This window comes from Haemaphysalis longicornis, unplaced genomic scaffold (genome assembly GCF_048455015.1).
Source record: "Haemaphysalis longicornis isolate Haplotype H1 unplaced genomic scaffold, Haemaphysalis longicornis Haplotype H1 scaffold_1, whole genome shotgun sequence".
NCBI classification, from domain to species: Eukaryota; Metazoa; Arthropoda; class Arachnida; order Ixodida; family Ixodidae; genus Haemaphysalis; species Haemaphysalis longicornis.
In genome coordinates, this window is record NW_027526203.1 from 25841704 (window position 1) to 25866602 (window position 24899).

The 24899-nt window shown below is 47.3% G+C and overlaps 1 protein-coding gene across 1 annotated transcript in view; it reads left to right on the top strand.

Annotated features, from left to right (window-relative positions):
- Positions 1-1915: 1915 nt before the first annotated feature.
- Positions 1916-24899, top strand: part of LOC144159791 (mitochondrial amidoxime-reducing component 1-like) — a 129101-nt gene continuing 106117 nt past the window's right edge. Inside the window, exon 1 of the mRNA XM_077691496.1 lies at positions 1916-2082. Coding sequence (XP_077547622.1) covers positions 1916-2082 — 167 coding nt within the window. The remainder of the gene's footprint in view (positions 2083-24899) is intronic.

Sequence of the window (24899 nt, forward strand, 5' to 3'; positions counted from 1 at the left end):
CGGCCAAATTTACTTTGAACGTACAGTTCGTACCATTGAACCAACTGGGACATGACTGGGACAGATAGCTCCATCGCAGGTCGATCGTGCAAACAGCTAGGAAGTTGAAGTGGCATTGCAGCCAGCCCTGTGCCTTGTACGCTTAGCATGGCCAGCGCATAAGGTGTTTACCCCTGCTTCCCCATGGACCTATTACTGTGTAAACGTTCGTTGTAGCTGCGTACAATGAGCCATGCTCATGGACTACCTGGAGCTGGAGCAAAACAAAGCTACGACAACCTTAAATAGCTATTTTATCACACTAGCCAGCCTTGTTTACTGGTTTTAGATTTTTTTCAAGGCAAACACAAAAGGTTTGGTTATCATCCATCACACACTTTGGCTGCTTCACTGTGGATTTGCAGCCTTCATGATGTCACTTTGTCTGCCGGTACTGGTGCTACATACCCTACAGTCGTCAGATCTCGATTCAAGAGTGTGCTAAAGAGAATGCAGTGCAGGGACTAATCTGTAAAAGCAAGGAAAGGAATTCCATTTACCCTAACTTACCTAATATATGAAGCCGTGCACACATACGTAACTTCAAGTGGCCTGAAATAGGAAAGTCAGATCCAAAATACGTGGGGCCCTTGTGCCACTTTGTTTAGCCGAATCAATCTTTTCCAAGGAAATATAAACAAGGAGATGTGGCCCCCACTAAATTAACTTTATTGAGACCTGTCAATCTTTGTTTCCCTCCACTGGCTTTTTGGGACAAGCATAGGTGAAATTAATTTACACAATGAGCTTAGTTATTGGTTTTTAAAACAGCCTGTGTTTCTATCAAATTGCTGCATGTTCTTTTTTCTTGAGATGCACCAAACTGAACCAATGTGCTTCAAGGTGCTTGGCCACAGGATGGACACTTGTCGTGCATTCTTATTTCGTTCGAACGTGTTTTTGTGCTCTGTAAACTGAGTCACAAAGAGAGGCACCAAGAAAGTATGAAAGGTAAAGGTGGAGAGTGGTCCACCGGCGCAAGCGGCCACGGCCTCATTTTTCTTAATCCGGCCTTAAAAATTTTCACACTTTGGCACCTTTCAGTGGCATTTTCCTTTTCCTTTCAGACTTGGTGAGCAGCAGCACACAAGTGCAATTGGCGGAGTGCACACCTCCAGCATCACTGTGCTGCAGCCACTTGACACCAACCGGATGACCGAAACGGCTGCCAACGACTCTGGTAAAAGAACTGCCTGTATCTCCTTGCTTTCCTTCCCATACCAAATGCCTGCTATTTTTCCACAGGCATATCATTGGAACAACTTGTGGATATTGATTTTTCCACGGCCACTATCGGTGAGTCTTATTTTGCGTGCATGATTTTCAACCGGTCATACATGCATCCATGTAAGCAGACACAGTACCACTGTCGGCTGCTTTGTAGTTGGAGTGCATCACGTAGTGGTAGTGAAAAATGTTCCGCTGCTTGCAGATGACCATGTCGAGGCATTAAGCGTTCTGCCCAGACCACACTCGCCTGCTGCTCTGAGTAAGTATGATAACATTCATATAAGTAAAAACAAGCTATGTGCTCTCAAAAATGGATTAAAAAAAAAAAAGAACTGTTATGTTGCTATACCACTTTGTTCCAGGCTTAAGAGGGAGTGAAGCCCAGCCAGACACTGTGTGTACAGCTGGTGCAGGAGTAAACACCGTGTCCGGAAAGGAGCTCCGAATTAGTCATCACACGCCACAAAATAATTCGACCTAAAGAATTGAAAATGGCACGCAAAGTGATTTGTGCCCTCTTTCAGACACGCAGGAAACCGGTACACCAACTGATTTGACCGCTGACTGCATTGACCACCTGGAAACAGAGAATGCCGCATTGAGGAAAGCGCTCCAGTACACAGTGGGGCGTTAGAACTTGCTCGAAATGACAGAGGACTCGCTGGCATCCGACGACAGGCGGATCAAGTTCTACACTGGAGAGCGAACCTATGCCATCCTGCTTACCCTGTTCAACTTCTTGGAACGGGGCATTTCTCATGGGCCGAGGAACTCCCTGAGCAAGTTCCAGGAGCTCATGCTGACCCTCGTCAGGTTGAGGCTTGGAGTGCCCATCCAGGACCTGGCCTTCCGATTTGGTGTAAGATGGAACCTAGAAACCACCCCGTGGCATGAAACTGACTTTTTTTAAAGCAAAGCTTTTTACCTCTACCGCCCAAGGGTTCTTCCGCGACCGTTGGTGTTACCAGAAAACTCCAGCGAACAAATAAAAGAATTTACTGGCACCGCCAGGACTCGAACCTGGAACTAATAGACTAACAAAGCGAGAGCCCGTTGTCTTACCGATTTAGCTACGAGTCCACGCGAAGACTGGGAAGACAGGTGGTGTACTCACCAAGCACATCTACGGGTTTACCCCCTGCATTCTCGCTGAACGCCCCGTGAAAGCGTCACGCGACCACTCACACCCGTCTAGCGGCCCTGTGCGCACCTTGCCCATGTGCTAAGAGTTACAAAAATTAAAGGAAGCTCACACCAATGCATGGCATCTCACTTCTAGTACGCCAATGTGCTAAAGCCTGTGGCCTCCAGTGTTCACGTAAACAATCACAGCTCCTTGTCGTTCGCCCTCACGCCAAACCAAGGAATACATTCAAATACTCCTTGATGCCCAGTCCATCACTCCAAGCCCCAGCATCAAGATCCAGGGCCTACATCTCGAGGCTAACACCAAGAGTGACGTCTCCTTGCAGCGCATCAAAAATAGAATTAATAAAATCATGCACATGATCAGGCGAGTTGCCACCAAGAAGCGAGGCCTCAGAGAATCCGGTACCTTTCGATTATTTGAAGCTTTTGTCCTCTCGAGAGTCACTTACGTCAACCCCCCGTCTTCTTCTCGGCAAGGAAGACATAGAGATGCTTTATATAATGATTAGAAAGGCGGTCGAGCAGGCCATTGGTCTTCTCATGAGTGCGTCTACACAGAGGCTGCTTAGTATTGGGCTCCACAACACGGTGGAAGAGCTGATAAAAGGCCATCTTTCTAACCAGAAGGTCCGACTCAGAACTGCGATGGGTAACCGCATGCTTCACCAGATTGGCTGGGCAGCCCAGAATGTCACTCCGCTTCATGTACTCCCAGACTCCTCGCGACTAAAACTAAAGATGCTCCCTTTGTTTAGAAATATGAACCCCTCACATGACGAGGGTCACCGAAAAGCACGGGCTCAAGCGCTAAACACCTCCCTCGGTAGGTATCATGCAGTTATCTACACAGACGCCTACAAACATCGAGGGCAGCAATACGCCATCATCGTGGCTACCTCCAGAACCAACCTCCTTGCGTGTACCTCGCTTCATCATCATCATCATCACCAGCCTGTCTACGCCCACTGCAGGGCAAAGGCCTCTCCCAATATTCTCCAATTACCTCGGTCCTGTGCCAACTGTGACCAATTTATCCCCGCAAACTTCTTGATCTCATCTGCCCATCTAACTTTCTGCCGCCCCCTGCAGCGCTTGCCTTCTCTAGGGATCCACTCTGTTACCCTTAATGACCAGCGGTTATCTTGCCTTCGCATTACATGCCCTGCCCAAGTCCATTTCTTCTTCTTAATTTCTACTAATATGTCTTTAACACCAGTTTGCTCCCTGACCCACTCCGCTCTCTTCTTGTCCCTTAATGTTACACCTATCATTTTCCGCTCCATTGCCCGCTGAGTCGTTCTCAATTTAAGTTGAACCCTCTTAGTGAGCCTCCAAGTTTCTGCCCCGTAGGTGAGTACCGGTAAGATGCAGCTGTCATACACTTTCTTCTTCAACGACAATGGTAGGTTGCTATTCATTATCTGATAATGTCTGCCATATGCACCCCACCCCATTCTGATTCTTCTAATTATCTCTGCCTCATGGTTGGGATCTGGGGTCACAACTTGGCCTAAGTATATATCTTCGCTTACCACTTCCACTGCCTCGCCATCTATCTCAAACTGCTGTGCTGTCCCGGGGTTATTGATCATTACTTTAGTTTTCTGCCTCGCTTAGGACCCAAGAAATGACGGCAGCAGAAGAGGCAGCCATCACCTTGGCTCTCGCTCAACCAGGGGTTTGGAGGGTAGTCATCGATCAAGCCTACTGGAATTACCAGAAGGGTTGGGTGTCCTGACCTGCACTGCGTGTTATAAAACGACTCCCCAAACGGTTCTATTCAGCTCATCTGGACACCCCCTCACGCTTCAATGGAGGGCAACCAGTACACCCACCTAACAAGCCTGCGCTTTTACCTCCCGTGCTATGGAGCTGCACGAGGACAGTCACCCGCTTGTCACGTTCAGGGAGATAACCCAGCATTGGCGCCTTCTGAGACAGACCGTACCTTCGCCTTACCCTGACCTTTCCAGAGAACAACTACCCTACGGCTCATACAATCCGGGCTCCTTCCCACAGCCTACGCGTCTTCACTTAATGTATCCGAATCGCTACGACGCTTAATGTAAATTTTGCTCAGAAGTAGGAACACTCCGCCCCGTAATCGGGGCGTACGACTTTAGCCCTGAGCACCCTCCTCTCTTTCCGTCAACTACATAACAAGAGCAATGGGAGAGGCTGCTGTCCAGGCCCTCTCTACCTACGCAACTTCAGCGGGTGGACAGAACACAGGTGGACAGAACACAGGACTGCATATGGGCCCCACAGAAGAAGGAATCACTCCCCAGGGCTGCACTCTGGGCCGTTCAGAAATCTCAACAGAAGTATTTCTTCTTCCTCCTCCTTCTCTGCCGCAAATCTCGTCGCCTCCGTCCGCGGCGCAGAGACGGAGAAGGCAGATCGTCTGACACCGGGTTGGAGCTTACTTTAATTTTATAAAAAAAAGTTTCCACTCTTGTGCTACGCCAATACAACTCAACCAAACACCGTTCATGCTTCATGCATTGATTTAACCTTAACAAGAATATCTCTTTGAAGTAATAAATGGTGTGGTTAAGTGTTTTTCACTTCTCTCTGGTTTTACAATTTGTAGAGCGGTATGAGTGAATTTAGGTGACGTCGCATGGGTAATCGTTATGGGTGCCGTTTACAGCTTTGCTTTCCAACCACATTCACGGGGTGGATTGGCGCGATTTTGTTTCTCTCTCTCTCTCTTTTAGGTAAGTCAACCCACAGCCTCGCGAATCTTTGAGCGTTGGATCAACGTCATGCATGTACGCCTCCATCGCCTCGTACGTTGGCCAGAGCGTGAAGAACTTCGCAAGACCATGCCAGTCTCATTTCGCAATGCATTCAAAAATCATATTGCCGTAATTATTGATTGTTTTGAGATATTTCTGGAGCGGCCCTCTTCCATTCTTCCTAGAGCGCAAACATGGTCGCGTTATAAGCACCATAATACTGCCAAGTACCTAATTGGAATCGCGCCGCAAGGTGCAGTCACTTTCATTTCCGAGGGTTGGCGAGGTCGGACCAGCGACAAGCGCCTTACCGAGTCTTGCGGCATCTTAAATAACCTTGTACCAGGTGACACAGTGTTGGCTGACAGAGGATTCACAATAGGTGATGCTGTTGGCATCCACTCAGCCAAGCTAGAAATGCCAGCTTTCACTAGGGGGAAATCGCAGTTATCGGCTTGGGACGTCCAAAAAACTCGAAAATTGGCTAATGTTCGCATTCATGTAGAACGGGTGATTGGGCTACTTAGAGGACGATACCGAATCCTGTCAAGCACTATTCCAATTGATCTCGTGACTGTGAAGCACAACGAGAGGCTCACCCAGCTAGACAAAATTGTAGCTGTGTGCGCAGCTCTAGCAAATCTGAGCCAGTCAGTTGTGCCATTCGAATAGGCACTTTCCAGCAAGCCGTGTGCATCAGTTTGGCTGAGACAACAATGTCTAGCAGTTTCCCTCATTGTGTGGGAATAGGTGGGTGAGGCACGCCGTAGTGGAAGGCTCCGGATTAATTTTGGCCACCTGGGGCGGGGGGGGATCTTTAAGGTGCGCCGAAATCTCGTACACACGGGCGTTTTTGCTTTTCGCCTCGGTCAGAAAAGTGGCTGGGAATCGAACCTGCAATGTCCATGGGCCCAGCAGCACAACGCCTTAGCCACATAGAAGAGGATGGAATGGGAATGGCCGCAATGAAATGCCGATACTGGGCAACAGTGAAAAGAGCAGCAGGCATCCAATGCCTGTGGTTAGAAGGCGAACATGACCATTAAGACGGCCAGGATGCAACGCATGGTTAGTGTGGTGTGTAAAAGGTGTGCAAAAAATGTTGTGTGGTGGGCATTTAAAATCGCCGCAAACCATGTGTATTTATTGGAAGTATGATTGAGGGACTACCCAGCGATGGGCATAACAGCACACTGCACAGGCTACTGTACCAGGTAGTGCAATTCGTGATGATTGACTTATTGATGCAATTTTTGTTTCGCTGTAGTATCTAAATGCACAGATGTTTTGGTTTTCATTGTGTGATTTGCGGTTATGTTCTGTCATGAAGATTTTAGCCCTGGTCATCTGTATGAATGCACTCTTCTGTTCAAACAGAACATTATGAGGATTTTGCTCCTGTAGACATGAAAAGCTGTTTCCTGGACTGTTGACCGACGATTTACCTCATATCTTGGCGGTGAAAGTTTTGATGTGCCGTAATGTGTAAAATAAGCCCTCTGAATTTTCCATAATGTGAAAGTGATGCTATTCCACGCAGTGAATGGCAGCACCCATTGCGAGCTTAAAGCAATGGAAGTCCAGATGCAGACATCAAGCCCAATTTTGAACTGTTACGCTCGTGATTTTGATTCCAATGGTTTAGGTAGGTTATTTTGTGTCAGTTGTTACACCACTGTCCAGTTTATGCTGCTGCTGCTGCTCTAGTAAACGTTCTTCAGCTTAGTTCTGTGTCTTCACGAAAAATACAGGGTGTTTGTAATGCTGCCCAATGTCAGTATTTCTTTCTCTTTTTTGTCAAAACTGACATTGATGATTGTCGTCGTAGTATGCAAGTTTTAAAGAGTTGTTAATGTTTTGTGCAAAAAAAATTGTGTGTCTTAGTGACATGAGTGGTCTCCAATGAGCAAGCAAGCCACAGTCAAGAAGTTCAGTCCCGCATGGGAAGGTTGCAATGCAAGAAAGGCTGGGCGGAGGGGGGTGTAACAAATGGTCACCTAATGCTGCCGTTCGAACGAAACAAGTCCTTTCCCACACATTGTAAATATGCTTGGTCATTTCTGTATGGAATTTGGTGTTACCATTCGAGAAACATATCAGTACTCATCTCCAGGATGACTAAAATCTAGGCACTGATATTTGTTTTACGGTGATCCTTTAATACATCAAAAGGTAAAAAAAAATCAAAAGGTCTGCAGGCCACATGTGGCCCGGGTGTTTCACACCCTTGCTTTAGATTAACTGTGCACAATAGGGCATGGCTATGTGTATCAATCGTAACACAAAGAATGGAAGGTTACAAGTGGAAGCACCCACACACAAAAACAGAATGGAATGGGAAAAAATGGTGTTTCCGTGTTTTAGATGCGGAGTGTCTTATGCTCGGGGGTATGTCACTTGTTGACCGGTGGCGACCGTCCGCACACCATCTGTGCATGCGCTCCTCTCCTCCTCTCCTACCGTCTGCGCGCGCTCCTCCTCCGTTCGCTTCGGCTCTCTCGTGCGCATGCGCGGCTCTCTCTGTCGTAGTCTCCTCTCCTACAGCTGTGAATATAAAGGGGAGCGCGCGTTCAGTGCTGCGCTTGCTTCGCTTGACTCCATGCTTCTTCAGATGAAGTAGGATGGAAGCAACAGTCCTGTCAGCGAGTGCGCTGACGCAATCAAACATAACAGAAACGCAAACGGAACCCCCATGACGCTCCGCATCCTACTCATGGTTCCCTTCGGGGAGATGGGTGTACTTTTTTTTTGTACCCCAGCAAGGCTCCTTGTCTCTGTTTAGCTCCAAGTAGTAGTGCAGAAGTGACAACAACAGAGAATCGACAGACTGCATCGGTGCTCCTGTGACCTACTGCAAACTATCACTAATATTTAACTGATGGGTAATTACATTGTGAACTGTTGGGGGGTGTTTTATTTATATGTAATAAAATGTTTCTTGATATACAAGTTCTCATCATGCCATTTTTAATAGTGTCCCAAGCTGCTGTTAGCAGTTACCGTAGGTGTAAGTAAAACAAGTTAACAAGCCTTGCTGCTGATGCCCGGAAACACCAGTGTTAAGCTTTGGTGGTGCACAAAGAAGATGGGTTGGTAAGCTAGTTGGTATTGCATAATGAAAAGTGGGTCTTACAAAGCAATATTAACGAAGGCAGGACAAAGCACTGAACTGTGACTGATTGTTTATTCAAGGAATAAACATACCAATGTGATTACAACCAATGAAAAGGCTAAAAGCACACCGAAACCAACACGTCATCTCGCCCCTTCCCTGCTACATAGCACGGTTTCGATACTCGATTTCTTTTTTTGGGAGTGCAACTGAAGGGTCTCTAATGCATGTATCATTAAACATTCAATTTCAAGTACGCCTATCAATTCATGTGTGAACTTTTCCTTTTCTAAGCAATGAACGCACTTCCCAAAAAGTGGAACACAAGCGCAACTTTTCGCAGTGTGACAAAATGTGGCCCGATAAGTCAATGAAGTCCTTGTGCTCACTGTACAGATCACCATTTCATAACAGTTGAATTAGCCAAAATGAAGGCGATAGCCATGAGTTATCATTTCCTGGTTAGAAACCACGTCTCGCAAAAAATATTGTAGCACATGAAGAGCATGACTAAAATGTTTTTTTTAATGTTCTAGCACATGAAAAGCGTGAACAGAATGTTTTTTTTTTCATTTTCCACAGTCATAGTAAATTGAAATAGCAGTAGCTGGAAAGGCACCTAAATGCACATAAAAGGGCACCAGTCGACCTCGCTATTTATTTCTGAATATTTCTGTAGATCAGTTTCGAAGTGTGCTAAACACCATCACTGTATTTAAACCTGCTGCTGCTCACGGATGCCACAAAAAACGGCACTCTTGAGGCTTGCCCCGCAGGACGCACACCAGCTCTGTGAGGGCCCCGTATTTCTTTTCTAGCAGCTGCATATGCCTGCAATGAAAGAGAAAGGAAAAAACGGGCTAAATAGCGGGGTGAAGCAGAAAGGCACAATTAGTTTTTCTAAACCAAGCAAAAGCTACAAGTTTTGTCCGGAGACTGAAATGGCAGTTCTGCTGCCCCTAAAAACACATAATAGTAAGTTTCGCTAAGCGCTGCTGGCGCAAAACAACAGCTTGAGACGACGTTCGTTTCCGGACGGCGTGATCGAACAGCAATTTCTTTAAAAGATAGCGGCCTCAAAAGTGCGCAGGATAGAAGTACCCGAGGTTTTGACCTTTAACTGATGCTCGCCGGTTTCCTCACTCCACCCAAGGACAATCGAAACACAGGGCTTCATGCCCTGCGCTGAGATCGACAGAAGTAAATTGATCGCTGCATGCGATCCAATCACCGCACGAGAAAAAACAAAAAGAAAACACGTTGCTGCTTATGTTCGAGTCGTTACCAAAAAAACAGCACAACAAGCGGCTTCCCTCAAGATGGCACGGGTGACACATTGGCACTGGGTTTCTCGTGCGCTAAATGTTTCACACTCAGCAAAACAACTCACCTGTGACATTAGAGCGCGGCGGCTGCCCATCAGCTGATCAGCGGCGGTGACTTGATACGGGTCTGGCGATTGGTAGATCGCACTGTACTCAACAGTACTTAGCGTCGAGTTATTACTTTGCGTTCAGTGGGCATCAGTTTGAAATGATGCAGTTCATGCTGACAAACGACCAATGCGTTTACGATGCAACCTTTGAGCCCCGACCGACTCGCACTCGCACTCGCTCGTAGGTGTGCGCAGAGGCTGGGGTTGAATTGCAGATAAGGTTGTCACACTCATGAGCGGAACCATGAATTTTTGCGTCACCAACGCTATCACGGTGCAACAGACTATCAAGCCACTCGCACACGCCTTGCACGAAAACAAAAGCTCATATCGCGGACCGCGACCTGCCTGACCGCCATGAAGGCACGGAGGAGAAGAGGAGGGCCTGATCTACGGGCCGTGCGCACAACGTCACCTAGCAACAGACGCTTGGCCACAGATATGGCGGCACACGCATGGTTGCCTGCATGCATATGAATACGCTCTATAGCTTAGTCGTCTTCGCCATCTAGCCATCGAGAGGTGGAGCAATGCAGGTAAATTGGCGGGTCCCGCGCACAGATGGGAATCGACGTGAGCGAGGGAGCAGCGAGTACGTCGAGAAATACGATACGCAACGGTAAATGTATCGATGTCCCAGGCAAACACCCCGCAGGGGGCATCTGCTAAAGCAGATGTTTGCGTGTACTGTGCGACACCACGGACCCCAAGCACCCCCGTCCAGCCGTGCGTGGCAGCGCCGTAACCGGGGACAAGAGGATCCTGGTGGTTGAGCCGACGCCGAGTGCTTGGATCTTTAAGGCCCCTTGGCAAAGGCAGCACACCACTTTGGCTTCCGCTTCTGTAGACGGCACCTCCGGTCTGACCCGCCCGGGGGGAATCGGCAGTTGCCTTTTCCTGTCCTCCCCTTCACCTTTCTCTTTCCTGTCTTCTTTCTAACAACTTTCCTGTCGACTTGTTCTTTCCCAGTTTCCCTTTTTCCTGGCGGCAAGGGTTAACCTTGTGTAGCGGACAACCCTGAGTTCAGCCATATTACGTTATAGTCGTGGTGTGCAGCTGGCGTGAGCAGGACTTGCTCGCGAGTTCCTGTCGCGTCCCCTTGTTGGGCTCCATAGTGGGTGGTTGGCACCATGCCCAAACAAATTTTTCATTTTACCGTTTCTTTTTTTCGCCCACCTGATCCATCTCGTAAAAGAGAGGGCACCGATGCAACCGCTAAGTTTTTCGCAAAAAACGTCAACTTCCCTCGATTCCACGTGGTGCACACCAATCACGCAGAAAAAACTGCACGACTCGTCTCACCGTTTCTAGTTTCAAGACTCTAACATACACCCTAGGCGAAGGCTACAAAGTCAAGAAACTAGCTATGGAGACCTCCTACTCGAACTGCTCTAAAACACCAGTGTGACAAACTGCCCGGACTAACACCGTTTGGATAGATCCCTATAACTGTAAGCGAACACCGATCACTCAACACGGTCCGCGGTGTCATCTCCGATGACGCCCTAAAGTACGTGTCTGAGGAGGAACTTCTGGAAGGTCTGAAAGAACAGAACGTCACAAATGTGTATAAAATGAAAATCAAAAGAGAAAACAAAGAAATCCAGACTAAACACATCGTCCTTACCTTCGCATCCAACATACTTCCAGAATCCGTGGAGAGAGGCTACACAAAGATGAAACCGAGACAGTACAGCCGGTAAAACGCTTGTCTATAACAGCGATTTCAACTTCAACCAGCTACATCCGAAAACTCCCGAAACATACTCGTTCCAAACATGTCGGAGGCAAAAGCGAAGGGCTAAGACTTCAGAATTCCGCAGTAGTTTTATTCAAATCCCGCTCCGCCGGGGCAAGATAGGGCTGAGAGTACGAAAGCTGTGTTATAGACAAGCCTTTTACCGGCTGTACATACCAAATCCCCACCGATGCTACAAATGCCAGCGATACGGTCACGGCTCGCTAACCTGCCGGGGCCAAGACAACTGTGCAAAATGTGCCTCCCATGAACATCCTGCTGAAAACTGTGAAGCTGAAACACCCTTGTGTGAACTGCGAGGGCAACCACGCAGCGTACTTTAGTGTCTGCCCAGCGTGGAAAAAAGAAAAAGAAATCGTTACATTGAAAGTCACTGCAAAAGTAACATTTCGCGAAGCACGGAGGCGACTGTCACTAGCGCATACCCGTCCATACTCCACTGTGGTGCAACAGGGCGCAGCATCACAGCGGTCATCGGCCCCTGCTGAGGCCACACCAAGTGAGGCTGAAGCAAGGCCCCCCGCACCCCCGGTGGAAGCAGCTAGCGCTGAGCCACCACCACCAAAGAGGCATGCACAGACCCCCGGTTCGGCAGCCTCACAGGCCTCGTCCCACACGGCGAGGTCTAACACTACCACACCTGTGCGAGCCGCACGAGCCTCTCAAGAGACGATGGATACGAGTGAAGGAGGGTCTGTACCATCTACGTCGGATGGCGGCGGAACTCCCTAGAATATACAAAAAGAAACAAACATTGAATCACGGGGCCAAAAACATGATCTTTCACCCCATTATTCAAAGAAAATAACATGGCATTCATAGTTCACAGGAACTGCAGAGAACTTTTAAAGGGACACTGAAGTGATTTGTAAACAATGCGGTATTACTAGCGCAAATTGTAGTCCGGAGTCCATAGGCCATGTTTCGACCACTCTGGGCGCTTTTACGCGAAATTATTTAGTACAAAAATCAATTCAAAAATTCTGTCCTCCTCTCTGCACCCTCGCCCATTTTCTGGGCGTTTTCGTGTGACGTCAGGAGGAGATGAGCTGGCAGTTGGCTGCACTACTGCACGGCTCGCCGACCTTCCGACCGAGTCAGTCGGCCTAACGTTTAGTCCGCCGGCCGCCGACGGGTCGTCGCAATTCGCTCGCTCAGTTGAAACTAAGCCACAACACGTTTGTGAATGGAAGAATGTGCATTTCTTTACTTTGCTAGTTTGTACACTGTATCAAACTCCGAGTCCGGGCCGCTCCACGCAAGCGCTGCACAAGCGCACATGCGACGCTTCGCTGACTTTAAGCTAGTAGAAAAATATAATGCCACTTGAAGGCGGGAGAAGAGTCAGCGAAGTCAATATAGGTACTAAGGAAATAAAATCAACTGAAACTTTTACTGTACAGCGCAAAACAAGAGAGCCGGAAGCATTTTTTTGTGCTGGGTGAACAACAGCGGTCAGCAGCACGACCACACATCTGCGAACGCTTTTCCATCTAAGAAATGCAATTTCTAGACGTGAGATATTGTGGAAGTTTGGGGGAAGTTTACTGCACGAGCGCTATACAAGAAATAGTCACCTAAAGTACTTGAAATGCTAAAATTAAATAAAAGTGTAAACTGGTTGTTCATTATATACCTTATATATCCCACTTCCGTAGTGCTGGCTCGTGGCCGATGTTCGCAGTGTGCGTGAGTCACGCGTTAGGGAATTCCGCAGGCTGTTTTTTATGGTTGCGTAAGTCTGTTAACATGATAGTTCAATATGTGGTGTCTTGTGTATTGGGGCGCTTTGTCGTGTGTGATTTTTTGTTGGGAGACAAAGAGTTCAGGGCGATTTGTGTGTGTGCCCAAACAAAGACTAAGTGCCGCTGGGACTTCTTCGCTGAAGTGACAAAGTTTTTTTTAATGTGAAAGAAGCATTATAGTAATGGGCGACTTTAATTGTGTATATCGCACTTGTGACAGGGCCAATCCGAACGCGCTAGCAGATGCAAGTGCGGAGTTCCTAGAGGCGCAGATCGCTGAGCAGAGCCTACACAACGCAAACAGTATTCTGAGTGGTGCAGGGACCCTGGCTTTCACACACTTTCAGGGGTCCAGCCATGCGCGTCTGGACCGAATATACGTGTCATCAGAGCTTGTACCACTATGCCATAATTATGACGTAGAACCACAGTCATTCAGCGACCATTGCCTGGTTACGTTGTCGATGTGTTCTGAAAAAAAAAGTCAAATTTTAATTGGGAGCTGTGGAAACTGAATGCCAAACTGCTTCAGGGTGGTTCATTTGTAAAGAGAGTTAGAGAATGTTTGATGCGCGACAATTATGACAAAAGCAGCGAAAATTGCTGGGAAGCGTGGGAACGTTTTAAGCAGAACGTCAAGATGATAGGTATCGAACGCTCTAGTCAGGTCTGCCGCGAAGAGAGAAAGGAGGAAAATGAGCTTAGAAACCTCTTGGCCCAGCTCACCAAGGAAGAAAAAATAAGATGCCCGGAAGCTTCACTTCGGACATCAAAAGTGTCAAAATTGAGATAGAAGCCAAGGATGCCGAGAAGTACAAAGGAGCGGCAATAAGGGCGAGAGGGGAAAAGTTATGGGGGGGGGGGGGGGAGCAGCCCACTAAACGCGCACTGGTAGATGAGAAGAGTTACGCACGCAAGCAAGAGATAAGCCGAATAGTATATTGTGGTGCGATAAAGAAAGAACAAAAGCTATCATGAATGCATGAATGCGTTCACTGGACACTACATGGAACTTTTTGGAACAAAGAGCCACCAAAGGATAAATTCGAGACGGAATTCTTAAAGTTTTTACCTCAACTGAACAATGACACTACGGAAAGACTACAAGTACAAATCAGTCAGGCAGAGATCGAGCAAGCGATAGACGAACTAAACAACGGAAAATCGCCTGGACCAGATGGATTGAACGTTAGTTTCTATAAAATGTTCAAAACCGAACTTTCGGGGCTGCTGCAAGTAGTCTTTGAAGGCAGTTTACAGAGAGGCATTCTGCCACCGTCGTTTTATCGAGCGCACACGGTCCTCATACCAAAGAGCAAAGAGCTAGAACAACTGATAAAGGTGATGGGATATCGCCCCATAACATTATTAAACATCGATTATAAGGTGCTAATGAAAGTCTTGGCAAAACGTGTCAAGTCGGTAGTTCAATTGTTGGTAGGCCCACATCAAACATGTGGCATAAAAGGAAGAAGTATTTACACGAACATTCACACAGCCCGGAGCGTTCTTGAGTGTGGCGATGCTGACGACCGGAATGTGGCAATGTTACAAATCGATATGGAAAAAGCGTTTGACAAAGTTAACCACAACATTCTTTTTTCTGTTTTGGAATACGTGAAACTTGGGTCGGTAATAACAGAAGGAATCAGAGTAGCGTATAAGCATTGCACAACGAATCTCATAGTTAATAAACAGTTATCAGAGCGAATACAAGTTAGGTAAGTCGTCAGTCAGACAGGGTTGCCCCATTTCCCCACTGTTGTTCGCGTTATACCTAGAACCACGTGTGTGCAAAAATTATTCAAAGCGAGCAAATACGTAGATTCCGACTAGGGGCATGTGAGGTGAAGGTTTTGTCGTATCCGGATGATGTGGCCGTATTTTGTGCCGATCGGGAGAGTGTGTGTAATGTTCTGTCGGTCACGAAGGGATTTTGCGAAACCACAGGCAGTAATGTAAACTTGAATAAATGCATAGGGACATGGCACGGCGAATGGCAAAATATGCCCGGCGTGTTCGAAGAGGTCGAGTGGACAATCACGCGCACAAAATATCTGGGAGTACCGCTCGATAGGTACCGCGAGAACACGCTTTATTGCAAGAGAGAGCGCGCGATATGAAGGCGCAAGCGGTAGTGTGGACCGGCCGGCATGCATCCATTTTCGCCCGAGCGACAATTTGCAACACGTTTCTGATAGCAAAGTTATGCCATGTCATGCAAGCGCTGTATTTTACACGGGCTAACATCCAAAAGTTTCATAGGCTGCTTGCCATGTTCGTGTGGCAATCATGCTTCGAGCGAACGAAACGCAGCAACTTGTTTCGCATGTTAAAAGGGGGCGGGCTGGGGTTGTCGAACCTGTTCGTTAGACAATTGGTGTCGAGATTTTGATATTTGCGCGACGAGACAAACCCATTTCTTCGAACGTACATGCAGATCAGATTGGGTTCTGCGGTGCCAAATTTCATTGTAACTACGACAGATATTAAGAGATACGCAATGAGTGGGTTTTTGGGCGAGGTGGTAATGTCCTCCAGGTTTTTAAGGTAGGTCACCACCTTCAAAAAAAATTTACAAGTGCAGCCTAAACGTTACATTTATATATTTTGCGTGTAAAGCTTATACAGTTAGAAACTTTAAAATAATAAAATGGCTAAAAATGTGTAGCAAACAATTTATATAAATCAAAATGCGCGAAAATATGCATATTGCGGGAACAGCCATAACTACAAAATGGTAGGTGCGATTCAAACGCGACTTGGCAGGAACGTAATGATGACAATAACCTGTACAACTAACATCCACGAATATCACATATTCAAGCTAAGTTGCGTAATCATAAAAAGACTGAAAAATTTCATATCCGGCACGTTTGGGTTTCACACAACTGGCCATAATATAAAAAGTTCCCAATAATTTCCAGTCATTCTGCTTCATTGCATTGACCTATATATAAAGAAACAGCACGCCAGTTGTCATACTAACATAATTACTAGAGGCAAAGTTACCACTGTTCGCGTAACTGACGTATGAAAAAAATCGACTTTTGAGAAAAATGGCTTTGAAGGTTTAGATCTATCGTACGTATAATCAAAAACAGTCCATGCGCCTAAAATACGCCAGGCTCATCGCTTGCTCCCTCCTTGTAACCGGCACGATCTCCTTTTGACCGAGCTGAAGCGCACATATTTTTTTGCCTGTTTTGTGTCTTACACTTGACTCACATGCGGCCTTCATCACACGGTGACAGTCAGGGGTCAGGCACGCCATCCTGGTACTATAACTGCAACTGCAGACTATAAATACTATAACTGTCTCCTTGCAAGGCCATAACTAAATCTACGAGCGTAAAACGGTATACGAAAAAGCACGGACAACCAGACACAAACGCAAGGCAACGCAAATGCGCGCAACGTGAACAAGAGCGTGCCAACCACTGCCTTTTGTGGAAATTTGAAATAAATCAGGTGTACAATATCCCGCAAAATGTGCCCATAAGCTTAGAGTGTACCTAAGCAAATTAGCATTCCGTAACCTATATAAGAAGAAATATTTATGACGATATGGCAGATGCTGCGGAATCGAAAACCTTCAGTTTCGGTTTCGGATGCGTCTCGGAGGGGTTAAAAAATAATCATAACTTTTGAACCTGTTAGGATAACAGCACATTTTTTTCTTATTATTCTTCAATAGACAGGAATGTTGAAAATGCTAAATTTCAAAAAAAAAAATTCTCTTTTTCAAAAACGATTATCGTGTGATGTGGTAGAACTCCTGTGTCCCGAACCAGTGTATATGAAATATCTCGGAGGTCATAAGCATGACGTGCTCAAACGCGTCAAGAAAATGGTCATACCCGCCGGAGTGAAAACATTTTTTTTTAATATTGCACACTGAGACCTTACCAGTCCTAACGTGGCTTGACGCGAGTGGGTTGTTTTTGCCGTGGGGCAAAGATTGTCGACTGTGTAAAAAGCCAAAAAGCGAGGAACATGTTTTTTGCCGATTGCTGGGACGCCGTCTTCTTCTGGGACGTCCTCCAGAGGACTCTAAAAAAGGACCTCCCTCTGACACCGAAAGGCATACGTTTTCTTGAAGTTGAATGTGATGAGGCTCCTTACGATGTATTCTTACTCCTCGGCCTTCATGCTATAGGGCGTAGCAGAATGGATGTCAGAAACAGTGATGAGAATGCCAGGCCAGTGGATTCTTACTTTGCAGAAAATGTTAACAAACTGAAGGCAGGGTACGCCAAACAAGATTATGATGACGCGGTTTTGTCGCTTATGGGTGCATTAAGCGTAATTAAAGGGACACTGAAGTGAATTTGTCAAGCTCCCGTTTTTGCTTGGACTGCGTAGACTGGCTCAAATTAGCACACTTTTCATCGTTTATCCGGTTGACAAATCGGTAATTATTTTACAAATCGCGAAAGAAGAAAAACTACCATGCGCGGTTTGCGGCGGCCGCACCAACTAAAGCTGTGACGTTAGGAGTAGCGGGCACCGTGATTGGACGATGCCCAAGGTGAGCAACCAAACAAGTTTCGGTTTCGGTTTCGGTTCTGTAAAACACAACTGGTGGCGTTGTTGGATGGGCATTCTCAATAACTCAGTAATCATCGTACCGCGCTTCTGCCATGTTGTCAGCTGTGAAAATGCATAAAGATAAACCTCCCAGGACGGCTTGGAATCGTAGCATTCACTAGCCGAGGCCTACGCAGTGCATGGACGCCCTCCGCGCACCCGCACACGCCCAAATGTCATGCGCTTTTCCCCCATATTTGGAGCTTGCCTCACTCATGCCTGTACCGTAAAAAGCGTGTTCGCACCAGGCCAAGGGTCTGTTCATTCTGGCCTGTGCCCACTGCCCGCAAGCAGTCGGTGCTTATGGCAACAGCACGCCAACGAGAACTCGCTAGCGCACCAGTGCCAGCCTGCGCGCGTTCTGTGAACTAGTTCGTGGAGCCATGAACGTTTCGGCCCCAAAAAAAGGTGAACTCAATGTAGAAAACATCGGCAGAAAACGAAAAAGTTAACTTACAAAAAAAAAGCACGTACCCGCGGGGACTCGAACTCGTGACTTGCAAAACACTAGCGACTACACACCTAGCGCCCCCGACCACAAGGCCACGAGACCGGCTCAGCCGACCTCGGTAATATAAGGTATATATTGTACAACACGTTTACACTTTTATTTAGTTTTGCATTTCAAGCAGCTTAAGTGACTATTTGTTGTATTGCGCTCGTGCAGTAAGCGTCGCCCGAGTTTCCACAATAGCTCACGTCTAGCAATTGCATTTCGTAGACGGAAAAGCGTTCGCAGATGCGCAGTCGTGCTGCTGACCGCTGTGGTTGTTCGCCCAGCGCAAAAAAGTGCTTCCCGCACCCTAGTTTTACGCTGTACGGGAAAAATATCAGTTGATTTTATTTCCTTAGTACCTATATTGACTTCGCTGACTCTTCTCCCGCCTTCAAGAGGCCTTATATTTTCCTACTGGCGTACCAGTCAGCGAAGCGTCGCATGTGCGCTTGTGCAGCGCTTGTGTGAAGCTACCTTGACTTGGAGCTAGATACAATGTAAAAACAAACCAAGTAAAGAAAGGCACATTCTTCCATTCACAAACGTGTCCTGGCTTCGTTTCAACTGAGCGAACGAATTGCGACGACGCGTCGGCGGCCGGCGGACGAAACGCTGGGCCGACTGACTCTGTCTGAAGGCCGGGGAGCCATGCGGTAGCGCAGCCAATTGCGAGCTCGGCACCTCCTGACGTCACACGAAAACGCCACAGAAAATGGGCGAACGTAAAGAGAGGAGGACAGCATTTTCGAATTAGTTTTTCTACTAAATAAACTCGCGTAAACGCGCCCAGAGTGGTCGAAACATGGCCTGGGGACCCCGGGCTACAATTTGCGCTAGTAATCCCGCAATGTTTACATATCACTTCAGTGTCCCTTTAAAGCCCACAAATATTAACTACCAACTAAAGGTTCGGCAGCGTTGTTGTGCCAACCTGAAGTGTTTTTGTGGTGTGTGAGACCAAACCAGGCTCAGAAAGAAAATGTGAGAGTAAGGGTTGTGTACGACTGTTACAACACGCAGTTGTGAAAACAAGGGCAAGGGCAAGCCGGAGTTCGGTTGGCCGCCTTATGCATAGCATGTTTTGAACCAGATTTCGTTGTTGGTACCTTTTCTTGTCGGTACCGTGTTTGTTTATTTATAAATGACCAGCAATAAAGAAAATGAAGGGCTCGTGGCCGAGTGGTCTGAAGCGCTAGGATTTTTGTTTTGCAAGTCGCAAGTTCGAATCCCCGAGGGTGCCTGCTTTTTTTTGTAACTTGATTTTTTCGTTTCTGGCTGACGTTTTTTCTAACCTGAGTTCACCATTTTTGGGACATAACGCTCACTGTTCCACGAGCGAGTTCGCAGAACGCGCGCAGACTTAAGGCCGAACCGCATGGAGCGTTTTTTCACGCGATTCTCGCGCGTCGGCGTTGCGCGTGAGTTTTTCCGACGGCCGTGTCCGCGATTCCGCGCCCACGGCAGCATCTGCCTTGGCTAGATTTTGACGCGCGTCGCGCGCGGCAGTGGGAGGAGCCTGGCAACTTGCGCCAATGTAGAGCCGCGCGCCTCATGGCGGCGGTTTCGAAGCGCTCGAGACAGCCGACTGGCTCCGTCCGGGATGTTTAGGCTTACCACCCCAGCAGATATTCAATGGGCGTTTTCACTAGCGGCGGGGATGATGTTTCATAGTACCGTTTTCACCCACATTATAAGCTCTTTTACTGCACAAGCAACTTAGTTCGTGCCTTGAGCGAAATTTTAGAGAGGGCTTAGAAGTGGTCACTCAAGCTTCCGACACCACTTCGCTGCCAAAGCCGCCGCCATGTTGCCGCCGCCGGCCGCAGCGCGCGCAGCGTGCGGACGTGGCAGCGTCAACGCGCCTGTGGCGTGCGCGGCGCATTTTCGCGAGCAGAAAACGCTCCATGCGGTTCACGCTTTACACTGACGCGCTAGCCAGTTCTTGTTGGCATGCTGTTGCCACAAGCACCGACTGCTTGCGGGCAGCGGGCACGGGCCAGAATCAGCACACCCTTGGCCTGGTGCGAACATGCTTTTTACGATACAGGCATGAGTGAGTAAAGTTCCGAATATGCGGGAAAAGCGCATGGCATTTGAGCGTCTGCGGTGACGTGGAGCTCCTTCATTCACTGCGTATTCCTCTGCTAGTGATTTCTACGATGCGAAGCCGTCCTGGGAGGCTTATCTTAGGCATATTACCGCCGACAACATGGCAGAAGCGCGGTACGACGATTACTGAGATATTGAGAGTGCCCATCCAACGCTGCCGTCAGATGTCAAGCATGTTGTTTTACAGAACCGAAACCTAACTTTGTTTGTATGCTAACCCTGGACATCGTCCAATCATGGTGCCACCTCCTCCCGACGTCACAGCCTTTAGTTGGTGCGGCCGCCACAGACCGCGCTTGGTAGTTTTTCTTCTTTCCCGCTTTATAAAATAATTACCGACTTATCAACCGGATAAACGATCAAAAGTTTGGTAATTTGAGCCAGTCTACGCAGTGCAAGTAAAACCGGGAGCTTGACAAATTCCCTTCAGTGTCCCTTTGAATAACCTAAATGTCATCAAGGACATAATGGCCACACACTCACCTGTGACCTTATGCGTTCAAGAAACAAACTTGGGCACTAAGCACGAAACCGTACTAAAAAGGTACCAGGTCTTCCATTGCGACCGAGAGCAGGCGTGCTGACTCTCTGGGAGTGTTGCAATAATTGCCCAAAGTCGTATCGCACCACGAGAACCATAGGTCGGCGTACTCACTCGTGAGTACACTCATTTGTACTCATTTGTACTCAAACTCACGAGTGAGTACGATGATGAGTGATCACACACCCAGAAAAAACAGTGAGTACGATGACGAGTGAGTACAGGGGTAAGTCCACTACTCGTGAGTACAGTACTCATGAGTACACTACTCATGAGTATGAGTACTCATGAGTACAGTATTCATAGTTTGAGTACTCACGAGTTTGAGTACTCATGAGTACACAGTACTCATGAGTTCACAGTACTCATGAGTACAATACTCATGAATTCTGTTTTTGCGAGTGCTTGCACTCTTGAGTATATGCACACCTGAGTACAGTAGTGCAAACAGTCGTGCAAACAAGAAAACGGACGACAAAAGCTGCCACCCGAAGACACGCAGAAAAACGCAGTTTACGGCCACGGCTGCACCGTTAAGCCCCGAGCTCCCCTGAGTCCGACCCGGCCTGAGAACAAGAGGAGACGCGAGACGCAACGCGAGTGCTTACGTTCCGTTTCGCTTTCTCACATGTACTTGCCTTCGCGCAGTAAGTCGCCCAACGACAGTGCACCGCGTCAGACGTTTTCTTCCTCTGTCCTGATTTATATGTAACCTGTGTTTTTCTAATCAATTAAACAATTTATTTTTTCTACTTAGTTTTTAATTCGAGCTACGACCTAGCTAACAGTGCAGATGAGTTGATTATTCGTGAGTAATACAAATTGAGTACTCATGAGTACAGATTGAGTACTCATGAGTGCAGAATGAGTAGTACTCATGAGTGCAGAATGAGTAGTACTCATGAGTGCAGAACGAGTAGTACTCATGAGTACTACTCATGAGCAGCAGTACTCATTGAGTACTCATGAGTACAGATTCAGTACTCATGAGTGCTGATTGAGTACAAATACTCGTGAAGACAAATGAGTTTGAGTACAAGTGAGTACGATTACAAATGAGTATTTGATGATTGAGTACGAGTGATTTTGTGAACAGACGAACTTTTTGAGTCTGAGTTTAATTGAGTACAGCATGAATAAAAAAAATTGTGATTGAGTTTGAGTGAGTTCTTTCTGTTTTCCGACCTATGACTAGAACACATACTGAAAGCTAGGTTAGCAGCAGTGGCTGCCACATTTTTAGCGTTCAAAACAATTACAGTGTGCTGTGTGTATTTCCAACCAACCCTCACAATAACATTGCAAGGTTTAGAAGACTTACTAAACCAATTGCCAGAGTCGTTTTTATTAGTTGGCGATTTTAATGCCCACTTTTCTTTTTGGGGAAGTGAAAAGACTGATGCGAGAGGCCAGATTTTAGAGAATTTTACTTTGTCCAAGAACGTATGTCTTCTGAACACTGGCCAACCTACATACTGCTCTCCGAGCTCAGGAAAGATGAGGTGCATAGATTTGTCTTTTAGTTCACCCTCTGTTTTTAGCGCTTTTAAGTGGGATATCATTGACAATGCATAGAGGAGCCCTCGGAAGAAAAGTGTGAGGATCTGAAAGCAAAAGTACAGGAATATATTTTTCAGTAGAAATTAGAAATAACGGTAACGGGCATTGAAAGATGTCACAGGCTTGGCAAAAAAACAAATGACAGGCCACGACCGGTGATTATAAAATTTCTTGACTACCGGGAAAAAACTAACGTTTTGTCGAGTGCATTTAAATTAAAGGGAAGCACATTGTCACTAGGAAGACTTTTCCAAACGAGTTCGAGAAACACGGAAGCAATTGTGGAAAAGTTCAGAGGAAGAAATACTGTGCGGCTGTAAGACAAGACTAGTTTATGATAACCTTAAGGTTGATGACGTCTTGTTTGCATGGAACGAAGGAAAAGGGTCACGCTTTAGGCTGAACAAAAAATCGAATTAACAAAAAAACAAGCACTCCGCCCCATTAAAAATACTAAATGTAAATTGTAGAAGCGCTCATAATAAGGCGACTGAATTAGAAGCATTAATCCTTTCTCATTATCCAGCTATTGCTGTTTTGACGGAAACGTGGCTAAGCGACTCGGTTTACAATAGTGAGTTTGTTCCGTCTTGCTACAGCGCATACAGAAATGAGCGGGGTAGTAAAGGCGGCGGTGTTTGTGTACTTTTTAATGAAAACCTTAAAATATGTAGAATGGCAGATATACCAGGAATAGAAGGTATTTTTTGTAAAACTTACCACAACGACGTCCGTTACGTTATAGGAGGTATTTATAGGCCCCCAAACGCTGCTGTTGATGTGCTGAATGAATTGCAAAATTATTTGAAATTGAATATTAAAGGGGTCCTGAAATACCTTCCGCCGATGCACGGATGTACATGTAACCAAATAAGACAATGTATTAGCAATCTCCTCCCGCAAGAATTTTGTTAAAGCGATGAGTATTAGCTGAGAAATCGTAAATCAAAAACCGCGCATTATCGTCGCGCCGCGTTTCCTCCATCTTTCAACTTACTCTCCGCTGTTGACGGCGTGCCAGCCGTCCCTCCCGTGATGCTGCGCTCCTCGGCGGTGACGTACTTCCGCTATCGCGCTGTAATACTACCGTCTGCAACGGGCAAGCTTTGTTGACACCTTGAATCCCTCACTCCGCTCAAGGCTGGAAAAGCGAACGAAAAATCTGGCCGCATTTGTGCGGCGGCCTCGCCTTGCCCTTTCGCGGTGTGCGTTGCTGCAGGGCAGCACGTGACTTTTAATCGGCGGCGAACTCGCAGCCGCTCGGGGACGATCGTGCGCTCGGTCCCTCATGCCCCTCATGCACCGCGCACTGTTTATCCAAAAAGCGCAGTATCAGGTGTGGTCCCGCTGGTGCCTTGTCTTATGTAGCGGTGGTGGTAATTCCTGCTGGCGGCATGTGAAAAAGACATTTTAAACCAATACAGAACCGTGCACAAAACGCTTCAATCAGGTGACCAGTTCAGCTGGGGGCGACGCGTTGTGGAGAGCGGCAACGTTGGCAAAACATGCTCCGGCGCGGCTCTGAGCTTTCTAGCGCTGGAGCGAGCGCCATTTCTTTGACAATCTCAAACAGCGGTTGCCTTGGCAACAAGGCACAATCCGCCCCAGAAGTCAGTTACGGTTGCGTGATCCCGGTTCAGCTCGGGGCCCCACCTCGCGACATGTGGGCACTGCAGGCGTACCACTCACTCCCATTGGGAAGTGTGAGATGCGTTTGGCATTACAGGAGGCGATGGTGTGTGGGTTGTGGACGCCTTTGTTTCGCGATGAAATGCGACGTTGTGCTTCTGCGGGTGGATAGTGCTTCCCATGGTCTGGATTATCTTTCTCGAGCGACGTACGACTCAACCTCGCATGGCGTATGTGCAGTGTGCGTGGCTAAAAGCCATCTCGGCTTGTGCGCCACAGTTGTGACTTGCTGCTCGTCCCCGCAAACCGGGTGTGAGGTGAGTGCCGAATTTACGACGGGCAGGAGGGGGCTACCCATCTTCTGTCAATCGCGGTCCAGACTTGCAACGCATGTTGTGACGTTGTGTTCGTTCGAAACGCATCTCTGGATTGTTTTGAAGTGGAATAAAATGTATCCGTCAAACCCGGGCATTCGGCTCAGGGCGGTCTCTGCGATTGCACGAAAGTGCCACGGGGCTTCAACGCTTTCTTTATGAAACGTACTCAGGTAAGAGAATATCCATGTCGTGTTATGGCCGGTTGCATTCAATACGAATGGTTAAGCGTTTGTTTACACTTGTTTCGTTTGTCGTAAAATGACCAAGCACTCCGACACTCCGCTGGCAGATGAGCCGGCGAGCCGACGCTGAGCAGACGACTCATCTCTTTGCCGGAAGTGCGTGAAAAAGCCGCCCAATAGCAGGATGTCTAGCTCATGACGAACA